The following is a 12,346-nucleotide window of genomic DNA, read 5'->3' as shown; positions in this document are numbered from 1 at the left end:
TGAGCTTTTGAAAATGTTGACCCAACTAGTTTATTTTTTAACTCTCCAAATCATGTGCTGTAGGGTCTGGGAAGGGAAGGAAAAACATCTGATTTTAGTGTTCCGGGGCTGGGCACTGAAAATCAGCCTGTAGCCGTAGTTAACATCCCTAATTTGATACAGTCACAGTAATAGTGAAACAAGAGGTCCTGCCATTTCCCCATTCACAGGCCCATGTGACGAGCCTGGCAGGGCAAACCAAAGTTGTTATTCTCGGCATTCAGTCAGAGCGGGAGGGGTGTTAGGGTTCACTCAGGAGCCAACCTTGGGAGGAGAATTCAGGGGAATTCTTGCTGCCTGCTGACCAGTTCAGGATTCCTGCCTAGAAATCTCCACTGGGCGAACTCCCGTCAGGTATGTTTGGCTTTTTCTTTCCCACCCGGTACTTTAAATCTCCTCTTTGTCATGTTTGGAACAATGTGTTTGAGGAAGTAAAACCAAGAAATGGCGTTTTGTATGTTAGTTGTAGAGAGTTTGCATCTGTGGACACCCGCATGTATCAGTCTTGTCTTTCTATCCCCATATAAACCTCTCTCTCTTCCAATAACGCCCCCTATCTATCTATTCAACACTCTCTCTCTCACTCGCCATACACCCTCTCTATCTATCTATTCTCATACACCCTCTCTGTCTCTCTCTCTGTCTTTCTAGCCCCATACATCCCTCCATCTTCCTTCCTAGGCTGGAGTGTTCAGAGGAACCTAGGGGAGTTAGGTGAGAGACAATGGGATTTGGGTGCCGAACTCCCTTGAAAATTGCTTGAGCTCCTTTGAAAATCCAAGTCCTCTTCACCTAAATCCCTCTGGGCCAGATCCTCAGCTGATGTAAATCTGCTTCGCTCCAATGACCACAATGGAGTGACACCAGTTTACATCACCTAGGGACCAAACTCATTGACCTCAGTGCAGCTACATCAATTCCCACCCCAGCTGGGAACGTCTCTGACTTTTGCTAGCTCTATCCCTCCCTCCCGCCCCAGATCACCTTATCCCAGGCTCTGATGCCCATGGCCAGGTCCAAGATCCAGTTCAGGAGCTGTAGAAGTAGCCGGGTGATATTATCCATTGCCCCAGCTCTGTTTTCATTTCAAGTCTGTTGTTGTCGTATGAGGTTCCAGGAAGCCCCTTCCCCTGCCCCATCGCCCTCAAGAGGTACAAGCGGCCGGATGGCTCAGTGTGAGAACTGCTGCAGGATCAGGGTTTGCTTCTTGACACTTTGCTCATGGCAGAGAGAGGAGAAATCTCAGTAAGTCAGTGTCAGATCTCTTGCACCATCACTGAGTGGAGGAAATTGAGACACTTGACTTAACCATGCAGATATTATCTCTCACCAGCGTGCTCTTTTCTCCCCCTAGCTGAACAGAATGAAGCTGTTGGTTTGTATCTTCTTGGCCTCTCTTGCTGCTGCTGCAACTGCACATCTACGCTCAGACCCGACGCTGGATAACCACTGGGAGCTCTGGAAGAAAACCTATGGCAAGCAATACAGCCACAAGGTGGGCTCTGTGCATCTGTGGGGTTAAAGTTTGGGAGGGGGATTTCCATCACCATCTCCCCTCAGGTCAGCAGGTATCCGGGATCTTAGCATGCCAGTCCTGTGCCAGCTCTCACTGAGAAGCTGTCTCCTGCTCTTCTCCTGGAGATTGCAAAACTCTCTCTGCTTTCAGAAGTGTATTCAGTTTTAATGAACATTGGGCCTAAACCATCCCCGGGGGTTAGCTGATTTCTTAAAGTGTGTTTTGTTCGGGATATATTAGAGCCAGGTGACATGGTTCACAAAACTCCTTTTTTTTTTTGGTTGCAAAATGCAGATTCGGGTTGACAGAAACCATTGGGGAATTCGGCTCTATTTTGGCACAGTGTTTTGGTCAAATTAAAAAAAAGAAAATGGAAAGGTGGGAAAAAATGGTTCATATCAGCGTTTAATAAATGAACCGTTTTGTTTTTTCCTTTTGGAACGCCACTTTGTGTTGGAATTTCCCACCATTCTATTAACAATAACTAAATAAAAAGGTTTAAAAAGCCCCAAATTGAAACAAAACGTTTGACCCAAAGCCAAAAATCTTCAACTGATTTTTAAAAGGTTGTTTGGTTTGGCTGCCAAACCAAAAAGTCAGTGATTTGCACAGCTGCAAGCTGTATTGTGAATATTTGATTATTGTTTTGCATCCTAATTGTATATGCAGCTCCTTAATTACTTTGGCTTAGTTGAAGGCCCTGACTGCTTGGGGTCATAGGAGAATCCTACAGTACTTTCCTCCTAAATTACAAGGTGTCATCACTGTCCTGGTGGCAATTACATTCTGCTTCCCTATAATTCCCCTTGATGATTTAATTGGATACAGTGTGATTCTCCTCTTCTTGTCCAACTCTGTTGAGTAGTGTTGCTGTGTGCTGTTAAAAAGCTGCTGCACACCACTCCAAAACTGGCTGCATTTCGGGGCTGGGGAAGGACTCAATTTTGCTTAACTTGTTAAGACTCCCCTTGATTTCCTAGGAAGTTTTGCTTGAGTGAGTGTTGCAGGATCTGGGCAACATTTTTGCAAAGCACTTGGGTTCCTCGGGGATAAAAAAGCACTGTAGAACTATAACCCATTTATACTGCAGATGGTTTCCTCTGGGCTACTGCATAGTAACGTGGGGGCTGTGCTTTGGTTCCAGAAAGAGGAAGGGGAACGGCGCGCGACCTGGGAAAAGAACCTCAAGCTCGTTATGCTGCATAACCTCGAGCACTCACTGGGGCTGCATTCCTATGAGCTGGGCATGAACCACCTGGCAGACATGGTAAGTAAAAAAAAAATATTGTTACAGACCCTGTGATTGGGCATCTGGGAATTATCTGTATTTCCCTGGGGGTGCTGTGGCCAGAGAATGTAACCGAATCAGGGGCAGAATAAGCTCCAGCCAATTCAGGGTCAGTATGAGCCCTGCAGAGGTAGGCCCACAAACCACAGCACCTCCAGCAGTAACCTGCCCCCGTCACCGCTCCCGAGAGCTGTGCAAAGCTTTGTTCTACTTGCTTGGGTCAGGGTTGTGTGTGGGAAATCTGCCATCAGGGGGGTAGTCCTGATTTTTTAAGTGCAGGTGCTCCACCCCCTGCTAGCCCGCTGCTGGGGTGACTCCCTCCCCCCCAGCATGCTTCTGTATCAAATCACATCTTCCAAGCAGCGTGACCTCGCACTCTGCTTCTCAACCTTACTGTGTCTGCCACTCTCCCTTACCCCCATGAGGAATGTCACAACCTGTCTGCTAGGCCATTGCTGGTTAAAGAAGTTGCTCCTTTAACTGAAATTGTAGCTACTTGTGCTTCAGATCCCGTTACTGCCAACGCCAAGCATTCAGAATTTAGGCGTCAGGCCCCTAAAATCATGGGGGCTTAAAAATCCTGGGATTTAAAAAAGTCTAAATCTGGGGGCTCTTTTTATTTGCCTCTGGGTTTTGCGCTTTTAAGGGTTATGTTTTTTCCTGCAGTTCTCCACAGCTATACGAGAGAGAGAAACTTAAAAAAAAAAAAAAAGCTGAAATTCTTGTGCCATCTCACGACCCTCTCTCCCCCACATTGGTGCTTTAAGGAAAACACCAGATATTGTGACACTCTCCATAAAATCAAGACACTTGGCAATGCTGGTGCTCCTGGGTAGAGCTATGTGAACAAGAGATTTTTTTGGTTTGGTGGTTGAAAAATCAATCAATCAATCAATCAAAAGTTAGTTTCAATTGGACCTGAAATAGCAATGGTGAAATGAAAAAACGATGAAAACAATTCATTTAGGGTTGGACAACACATTTTGTTTAGTTTTCTAGACTATTTTACCTTTTTAAAAAATAAATAAATGAACTGGCAGTAAAATTTGAACTGAAAAGTCATTTTGAATTGAAACATTTTGACTAAATAAAAAAAATAGGATATCTCCATTAATTTATTTATCTCCTAGAACTGGAAGAGACCTTGAATGGTCATCAAGTCCAGTCCAGTCCAGTCCCCTGCCTTTACAAGTAGGACCAAGTACTGATTTTGCCCCAGATCCCTAAGTGACCCCCTCAAGGATTGAGCTCACAAGCCTGGGTTTAGTAGGCCAATGCTCAACCACTGAGCTGTCTCTCCCCACCTTTGAATTAGCTCTCCCCCCCCAACTAGTTTTGAATTTTTTTTCTCTGGCTGAAACAATTTTGTAAATTCAAATTGAATTCACACAATGTTTCAGTCGACCCAAATATGCATTTTTCAGCCAAAAAAAAATTGTTTTTGTCTGATAACTTTCCGACAGCGCTAGTTTTGGGTTCTATCCCCAGCAATGTCCTGAGTTTGTATCTGAATGTCCCCAGTGTTTGGGGCCAGTTTGTACATCGAAGGGGACGTCAGTCTGAAGGGGTGTGTGTGTTCTTTTAACTAGACCAGCGAGGAAGTGGCTGCTTTGTTAACTGGACTGAAAATTCCCCACCGACCTGACCGGAATTCCACCTATAGGCCACGGCCTGGCAGCAAAGTGCCTGACTCCATGGACTGGAGGGACAAAGGATGTGTTACGGATGTGAAAAATCAGGTGGGAGGCTCAACCTGTTCCCCTCCTGACATGGGTGCCCATCACAGCAGTGGCTGAGCGCATCTCTCTGGCTTTTCAGGGGGCCTGTGGGGCCTGCTGGGCTTTCAGTGCTGTCGGTGCCCTAGAAGCCCAGGTGAAACTGAAAACTGGAAACCTGGTGTCTCTCAGTGCACAGAACCTAGTCGACTGTTCCACTATGTACGGGAACTACGGCTGCAACGGCGGATATATAACCAGAGCCTTCCAGTACATCATCGATAATAACGGCATTGATTCGGACTCCTCCTATCCATACGCAGCTCAGGTTGGTATCCAAGTTTCAGACAGACACAGAGAGGGTCTGTCTACACTGCACACTAAGCCTGAGTTCTGACTCGGATTTGAGCCCAGGCTCCCCTTCCATCCACACACAAATCAGCCTAACTCAGGTCAGCAAGCGCTCACGTCCCTGGTCCTAGGACACTGCTAGAGGGGTGGGTCAGAGTCCGAGTCCTGTTGACTTGGGTCCAAGTCTTGTCATTTTGCAGAGTGGGTGCAACAAAAGCTGCAGACCCAAGCCAGAAGGTCCGTGCAGGGCAGTATGGACACATTAGCACAGCTGTGAGACCTGGGCCCAGCAATTATAAACCCAGGTTTACAGTGCAGTGTGGATGCTCACGGTGGGCTTAGAAACACTGAGTCTACAAGCCCTGGTCCCCCAGACCCAGGTTTAAAATGCAGTGTGGACAACCCCAAAAACACAGAGACTCCATTGTCCTTTTCTTAGTCTGTTGCTGGCATCTCGTCTTGTGAGTGTGTAGCAATCTGTTCTTTGTGGTCTGTTTTACTGGGTCTTCCTGTGCTGTTTGTGTCAGCACAAAGAACAAGAGAAGAGGCCTTCAGGCAGTGGTTAGAGCAGTAGAACTTGGAGTCAGGATTCCTGGCTTCTAATCCCAGTATTGGGTGGAGAGTGGTGTCTAGTGGCTAGAGCAGAGGGCCTTGGACTCAGGTCACTTGGGTTGTAATCTTAGCTCTGTTTGTTCCTCAGTCTTCTCTGTGAAGCCCAGCTAATGACACTTCCCTCTATCATAGAGGCATGGAGGCTCATAAATCCATAGATGAAATATATGCTGTCATTGATGGCTGAATCCTCATATTTCTTCTTACCTGAGTGATGGGAAAGGAGAGATACTAACACTGGGTGAATTAAAATTGGCTGAAAATGCTCTTTTCAGGGCACCAATACTATCTGTGAATTTGACCTAAATTTGGCAAATTTTCAGCCAAAACCCTCCCTGATATCCTCCCCCAGGAAATGTCAAAAAGATCTATTTTGACATCATTCGGAAATGAAATGACCTTCGAAATGTTTCATTTGAACCAAATGAAATTTTTTCTATTTTTCGTTTCAGCAAAAAAACCTGAAAAAAATGGAATTTTGGTTTGAAACAAACCAGTGGGTGTTTTTAGGTTTTTGTTTTATTTTGTTTTCTTCCATTTGTTTGTTTTTCCGGGTAAGTCCCTGAACTGAAAAATCCATTAGTCCCTCAGCTCTGATCTCGATGCCCAGAGGCAGAAGGAACGCTCCAGAGGGAGCAGCAGTGATCTAAGAAATGAGAGGGATTCAGACAACAGAGTGGAATAAAAGGGAGATAAAAACAAAAGTTGCGAGTGGGTTGGATGTTCATGCCAGAGGCTGAAATGTCCCTGTTTCATCTGCTCTTTGCCCCTGCCAGAACGGAACGTGTCACTACAACCCTGCCACGCGAGCCGCCACCTGCTCCAAGTTCGTTGAGCTCCCGTATGCCAATGAAGCAGCCCTGAAGGATGCCGTAGCCAATATCGGACCCGTGTCAGTCGCCATAGATGCGAAACAGCCTTCGTTTTTCCTGTACAGATCAGGTACATTCTCTAAGCTACAACACCTGGCGCCCGGTGCTGTACATAGTTTGAAGCAGTGATGCCTTTGCTTGCTGTGGACTGTCTCTTTAAATTGAAAGAGGAATGTGGAGGAAGTTGCTATTTATTCTGCAGCTTGTTACTGAGGAGACGCGCACATTGTGCTCTTCTCCTGGAGGGGCCTGTAGAGAGCCGTGTAGGGCATATACCCTAAGGGTTCAGGTGTGTCTTTACTCCCCTAAGCCGTCTACACTGCTGTTTATACCTGTGTGGGGTGTGTGTGGAGTGTATATAGTCTATATGCTGCCAATGTGCAGTGTGGACGTACCCTTAGATTGGAAGCTCTTTGGGGCAGGGATGATCTTTTTGTTCTGCGTTTGTACAGCACCTATCGCCATGGGGCCCTGGTCTATGTCTGGAGCTGGCAGGTGCTACTGTGACACAGATTAATAATAACAACAAATGACCGGAGATGCTCCTTTAGCTCAAAAGGTGCTCCAAGGGCTAATGACCCCGGGTTCAATTCCTGCTGGTGTCTTACGGGGTGTCATTAAAATAGCACCCCAGTGTGGACCCTTCACTCATGTTAATGTAATGCCAGTGCGCTGGGGTGGGCAGCAGGGACTGGGACTTCTGGAGCTTAACGCATGAGCCTTTCTTTCTGGAGCTAAAAGACCCAACCTCTTTTAGCCAAGGCTGTGGCAGGCTCATCAACCTTTCTGTGGCCCAAACACCACTAGAGGGAGACAGAACGCCCCACCGAGTGGGCGTGGCTTACATTAACCTGGGCTTTTTTTTAATTAGTTTTGACTGGGTTGTATTCCAGGCACTGTCAGATACTATGGCTGCAATTTTGTGCGGCACCAAACTCAGCCCAGGGCGGCTCTAAAATGGCCGTTCAGCCCAGTTCTGGGGTTGAGGTGGCTCCTGGCGTCATTTAGGCAGCCTTGGATGGTGCATAAATTATGGCAAACTCCCAAGCGCCAGACAGAATTGCTGTAGACCCTAATCCTGGCTGGCTGGCATGTCCCCTAGGCCAGAGCTTTCGGAACGGGGCCTCCTAAGACAGCTTGTGACTGTCCTACTCGGTTCCTGTGCTGAGGGAATACTGGATTTGGGGCTTTTAAGGGAATATTGTGGGGGGACCATAGTGGGAGGAAGATCCCCTCTTGGTGTTTATGGGAGTTGGGATACTGAAATAACTCACAGGATGGGTGGGGTAATGGAGGCTTTCAATCATTGTACAGGCCATGGAAATTAAACTTCCCAGTGGACAGTGCACTGGACTGGGGCTTAGGAGAGCTGGGTTCTAGCCCAAGGGCAAGTCACTGCCTGCTCTGTGCCTCAGTTTCTCCATCTGCACAATGAAGATAATGAAACTGACCTGCTTTATGATCTACTGATGAAAAGAGTGAGGGATTGTTGTTATTACCCCCTTACAGGGGACCAGGTTAGAGGCATGTTGGTACCATGTGGGTGCTGTTGCTCACAACAACTTTACTGAGCAGAGAAGTCCCTGCTGGCTTTTTTTCCTCCCTTGTGATTGCGAATTCTTTCCTTCCAGGTGTCTACGATGATCCACGATGCACTGGTGACACGAATCATGCGGTTCTAGCTATCGGCTATGGCACCCTGGATGGGAAGGACTTTTGGCTTGTGAAAAACAGGTAAAAGAAAATCCATCACTGAGCCGTAGTTATCTATAGAATAACGTGCTCCTGGGATATGCGTGGGGCATGAGTAAGCTGTGTAGAGCTGTGCATGTATGTGTCTGTACTAGTATGAATTGGATGCACTTTGTTAAACAGCTTGAAACACATGAGAAAATGGGGGAGGGGAACCCTGTCTATAAAGAAAGATGTTTTATTCTCTTAATGTTTAATTCTGTGTTATTTCTCCTTCCAACAGCTGGGGTGAATATTTCGGTGACAAAGGATACATTCGAATGTCCAGGAACAAAGGAAACCACTGTGGGATTGCCAGCTTTGCTTCTTATCCACAAATATAGAGGGACGCTCTGCTTCAGAATACACTCTGGAGATGTGGCCTCTTAAACTACTAATCTTAGCCTTGCTGTAATCTAACTGCTCTGTTTGAGAACAATGTATGGGCTCTAATGGCAAAATCCTCCCATCAGATCCATCTGACGGATCTGAGACAAGCAGCTGAAATGATGAATGATCATGATTGGTCTGGTCCAGAATTTGGTCACTTTTAGCTTATTCTCCCTATCCCACAGGGGTGTTTGTAATTGATTAATGTCTATGCATTGCTTTGCGCATGTGAAGTGCTATTTCAGTGCCAAGTATTGTCACTGCCGCTGTCTCAAAATATGTTGGAGTGAAGGCCGTGTCAAATGGATAAAGCTAGTCCATGCGGTAGAGTTGCTGACGCTACCTCAGAGGTGGAGAGGCGAAGAAGATGGAGCAACACATCCTAGCCACATGTATCAATTTTCCACAATACAGGTCACAAAGCAATCATTAGCAACCTAGGAGATCAAGCAAACTATGGACATTCCTTGCAGGGGATAACGTGTTTTTCAAGGCTACACAAAATTGGGTTGGTATCTTATGCGAAGACCTTAGCACGCCAGCAGTCAGAAGCCATGGAGAAGGCCAGCCACGGAACAAAGTGTTGCTGCTGTTATAAAATGTGACCTATAAAGTGAAGTCTGTCTTTGCCACCTGCAGCGCTTGGACCAAGGACACGGTGCAGAGATGAAAGGCCTGATTCTCTCTTGCACTGCACAGCCATTTACCCCTGTGCAAAGTAGGTGTATAATGAATCAGAAGAGCAGCAGTTTTCAGCCGAGGTATCCATGACTGCACATGATGCACAGTAGCAGGAAGTCAGGCCCAAAGGCTGTAAATGTAGCTGCAGGTATGGGATGAGCGATTGAATGAGCAAGAATGCAGGGAAAGGGTGAACCTGGAATCCACAACCCAGCTGCAAGTGCCAGCACGGCACTGGGAATCACATCTGCTGCCCTGCTCTACTCCACAGGCCGCGGGGGAGCCCTGCTTCCGGATCTGCCCTACTTTGCCCTACTTCGGAATATGATTTGCCGACACCTATAGACCGAATCCTTGCGAGATACAGTTTCAGAGAGAGGTCACACATCTCTACAGTACATGAAATGCATTCTCTTCTCTCCAATTCAGCAGAGAGGTTGCTATGATGATCCAAGGGAAGCCGGCAAAAAATGTGGGATCCATCAGTGTGTTGCAGGGCCAGGTGGAAAAACGATCACTGGTGGGACAGGAGTGAGAAATCACATCTTTGTGAAAATGTAACCATTTGGGGAGCTTGTCCCCATTTATGTCTTTATCTTTGTGGCTGGTTTTAGCAAAATATAATCTGTCAGTTGCAAAAAAAAAAAAAACACAACCCGACAAACCCACAAAGAACTCCACCAATGGATGAATTTGGAACAACTGAGCAACATCAACTCAGTGAAATTTCATAAAATTTGCAACAACCACCAAAGCATTTCTTGCCCTGGCTAAATTTGCAGTTTTACTTGGGAGGTTCCAGGAGGCTGTCTTGTGTCACTGCTTCCCTTCATTTGGGGGGAGCGCCAGGTGATTGACTGATGGATCTAGGGGAACCCCTGTTGCTAGGCAATGTCTGACTCTGTACTGTTTGTTACATGAACTTTTAGGATGAGATTCATCCTGTGCAGAGGGCCAGGACAAGGTCTAGATGCCACTCTAGGGTGATCAGGAGCCCTGTTTTCGACTGGAAAGTCCAGTTGAAAGGGGACCAGACAGTGTGTGGTCAGATTTACTGACTCGACATTCAGTGTCCAGTTACTACGGGCGAGGGAGGTGGGGAGGCGCTGGGTCATCACCCGCATCAGCCTCTACTCAGCTGGGGCCGCCTACCTTTGTTGAGTGAAAAGGTGGAAGAGGAGTGGATGGGGCGGGCCCTTAGGGGAATGGGCGGGGCAGGGGAGATTCTGGCACTCCTGCTGGAGGTTCCGTTTTTTAAATATTACCAAGTTGGCAACCCTACTCACATCCCACCTAAGCCCTCAAAAAAGGCGGGGGCGCCCCAGGTCTCACTAGCCCAGCATGGGATCCCCTCCACTGCTCCATCTCACCAGTTCCCTCTCTCCTTTGCCTTCCAGAGTGAAGGGGTGAAGGGAGTGGTGGAAGGAGGGGCTGGAAGGCAGGAAGGAAGCAGAGGAAATAAATGGAGGATGGGGTAGATGGAATGAGGGATGTGTAGAGCAGGAAGCGGGAGGTCTTGGTGAGTGGGGACTGTGCTCATAGATCTTAATCTTCATTTCCGTCAACCATTGAACGGTGGGGTGGGGAATTGCTATGCCCCCCCGCTGAGAGCAGGGGTCCCCTCGGAGGGATGCCACCGCCTGGGAACAGGTGTCTCCGAGGTGGGTACAGCAGTCACCAGCACGTTGTCGTTTCAGCAGGGATTCCTGACGTCTGCACACAGCCACATTGTGGGCCTCGCTCCCGTTTGCACTACGGCCTCCTTTCACCGGGTAGAGCAGTGTACAGGGCCCTCAGCGCAAATGAGGATTAGTCTGTCACTTGGGGAGGGTCGAGCCCCGGATGGACGCCAGTCCAGCTGACGACTGAGCTGGGCAGTGAGGGGGCAGGCCCACAGCCCGGCATATGGCAGCCCCTAGCCCTTCTAGTGGGTGCTGTGGCCACAGCACGGGGAGAATTGGGAGGAGAGAGACCAGGACCGGGGGCCTGAGAGGGATAATCCAGCTATGGCTGCATCAGCGTCCTGATCTGATCTGAGGGCCAAAGGGAGGAGCAAGGGCTCCAGACCCGTGCAGAACAGCCAGGCGGGCGTTTGCCATCCCACCAGCCAGATGTTTTCGGCGCCAGGTTCCGTGACTCGGGGAAATGATTTGTCCTGTTGGTTTTGCAGGTGAGGAATTTGCCTTGTTGGGTGATGCCAATGTAGTGATTGTTTGGAAATTTGAATTGAAATTGAAACATTAATACACACTTTAAAAGCATATAAAGTATAAGATACACATATTTTATCTGACAAAGTATAATACATTTATTATAATACGTTATTACTGGCTTTGGAAAGTATCTACCAAGATGGGATGGATCTAACTAGTGAGGCTGGTGGATTACTTTTGCTACTATGTTCAGAGAAGACTATTGCCATTGTCCCTCTTGTAAGTCTACTGTTGAAACCGCTTGGGTCATTAAACAATGCTATCCAGGCATCTGCTACAACAGTAGTAGATCTTTGTCCAGCAATAGAACCTACATTTGGATCAATCCGAGAGCTATCCATTGAAAAAGTTCTGGAAGAAGCAAAGACTTCAGTCCAGAAGTTGACTATTGAAGGCATTTATATTGAACCCTTAAGTGAAGAGGACAAGAAGTGTTTGTTAAGACAACTGAAAAGTACACAGACTTGATTCTTAAAAATCTACAACAGCGACTTCTAGATTCTACTCAACCTCTACGTAGCTTTTACAGATCCCTGTCCTATAAAACACCAACAGCTGAGTGGAGTGAGGCACTACCAGCAATGGGGCTGCCATGTGCTCAGGACAGAATAGAGAATTTGAACACAGAGTGGAATATAACACAATGAATGAATGAAGATTTGACTTCAACTTCTTTATCATCATCACTATGGTTCGACCCGATCTTTGTGCTCTGTTTCCTGGGATGAAAGAAGTAGGAATTCATCTCTTGCTACTCTCAGTCACAACAGCTACAGCTGAGCGTTCTTTTTCATCATTGAATAGATGTAGATGTCGTGCTTCATAGAAGGCTTGAGTAGCCAACTTAAATTTGTGTGATGATTTTAAAACATAAGTTAAATCTAATAAAATGGTCATGAAACATTTTTTCCGTTTTGACTACGGTGCCATACAGCCCA

General features: G+C 47.1%; 1 protein-coding gene across 1 annotated transcript; it reads left to right on the top strand.

Annotated features, from left to right (window-relative positions):
• Nucleotides 1–263: 263 nt before the first annotated feature.
• Nucleotides 264–12,313, top strand: LOC128827106 (cathepsin S-like). The gene is made up of 8 exons (XM_054010840.1): nt 264–393; nt 1,394–1,534; nt 2,700–2,822; nt 4,433–4,582; nt 4,662–4,886; nt 6,298–6,463; nt 8,025–8,127; nt 8,369–12,313. Exons 2-8 carry the CDS (start codon nt 1,403–1,405, stop codon nt 8,466–8,468), a joined length of 999 nt encoding a protein of 332 aa, XP_053866815.1. The 5' UTR covers nt 264–393; nt 1,394–1,402; the 3' UTR covers nt 8,469–12,313.
• The last annotated feature ends 33 nt before the right edge of the window (nt 12,314–12,346 follow it).

Source organism: Malaclemys terrapin, chromosome 21 (genome assembly GCF_027887155.1).
Source record: "Malaclemys terrapin pileata isolate rMalTer1 chromosome 21, rMalTer1.hap1, whole genome shotgun sequence".
In the NCBI taxonomy this organism is placed as follows: domain Eukaryota; kingdom Metazoa; phylum Chordata; order Testudines; family Emydidae; genus Malaclemys; species Malaclemys terrapin.
This window is presented reverse-complemented; position numbering and strand designations above follow the sequence as displayed.

What these genes read in the sequence shown, in the direction of transcription:
- LOC128827106 (XM_054010840.1), top strand. Translation starts at nt 1,403, where the DNA reads ATGAAGCTGTTGGTTTGTATCTTCTTGGCCTCTCTTGCTGCTGCTGCA. An exon ending in TGAACCACCTGGCAGACATG is followed by an intron (nt 2,823 to 4,432) that starts GTAAGTAAAAAA and finishes TCTTTTAACTAG; the next exon opens with ACCAGCGAGGAAGTGGCTGC. An exon ending in GTTTTTCCTGTACAGATCAG is followed by an intron (nt 6,464 to 8,024) that starts GTACATTCTCTA and finishes CTTTCCTTCCAG; the next exon opens with GTGTCTACGATGATCCACGA.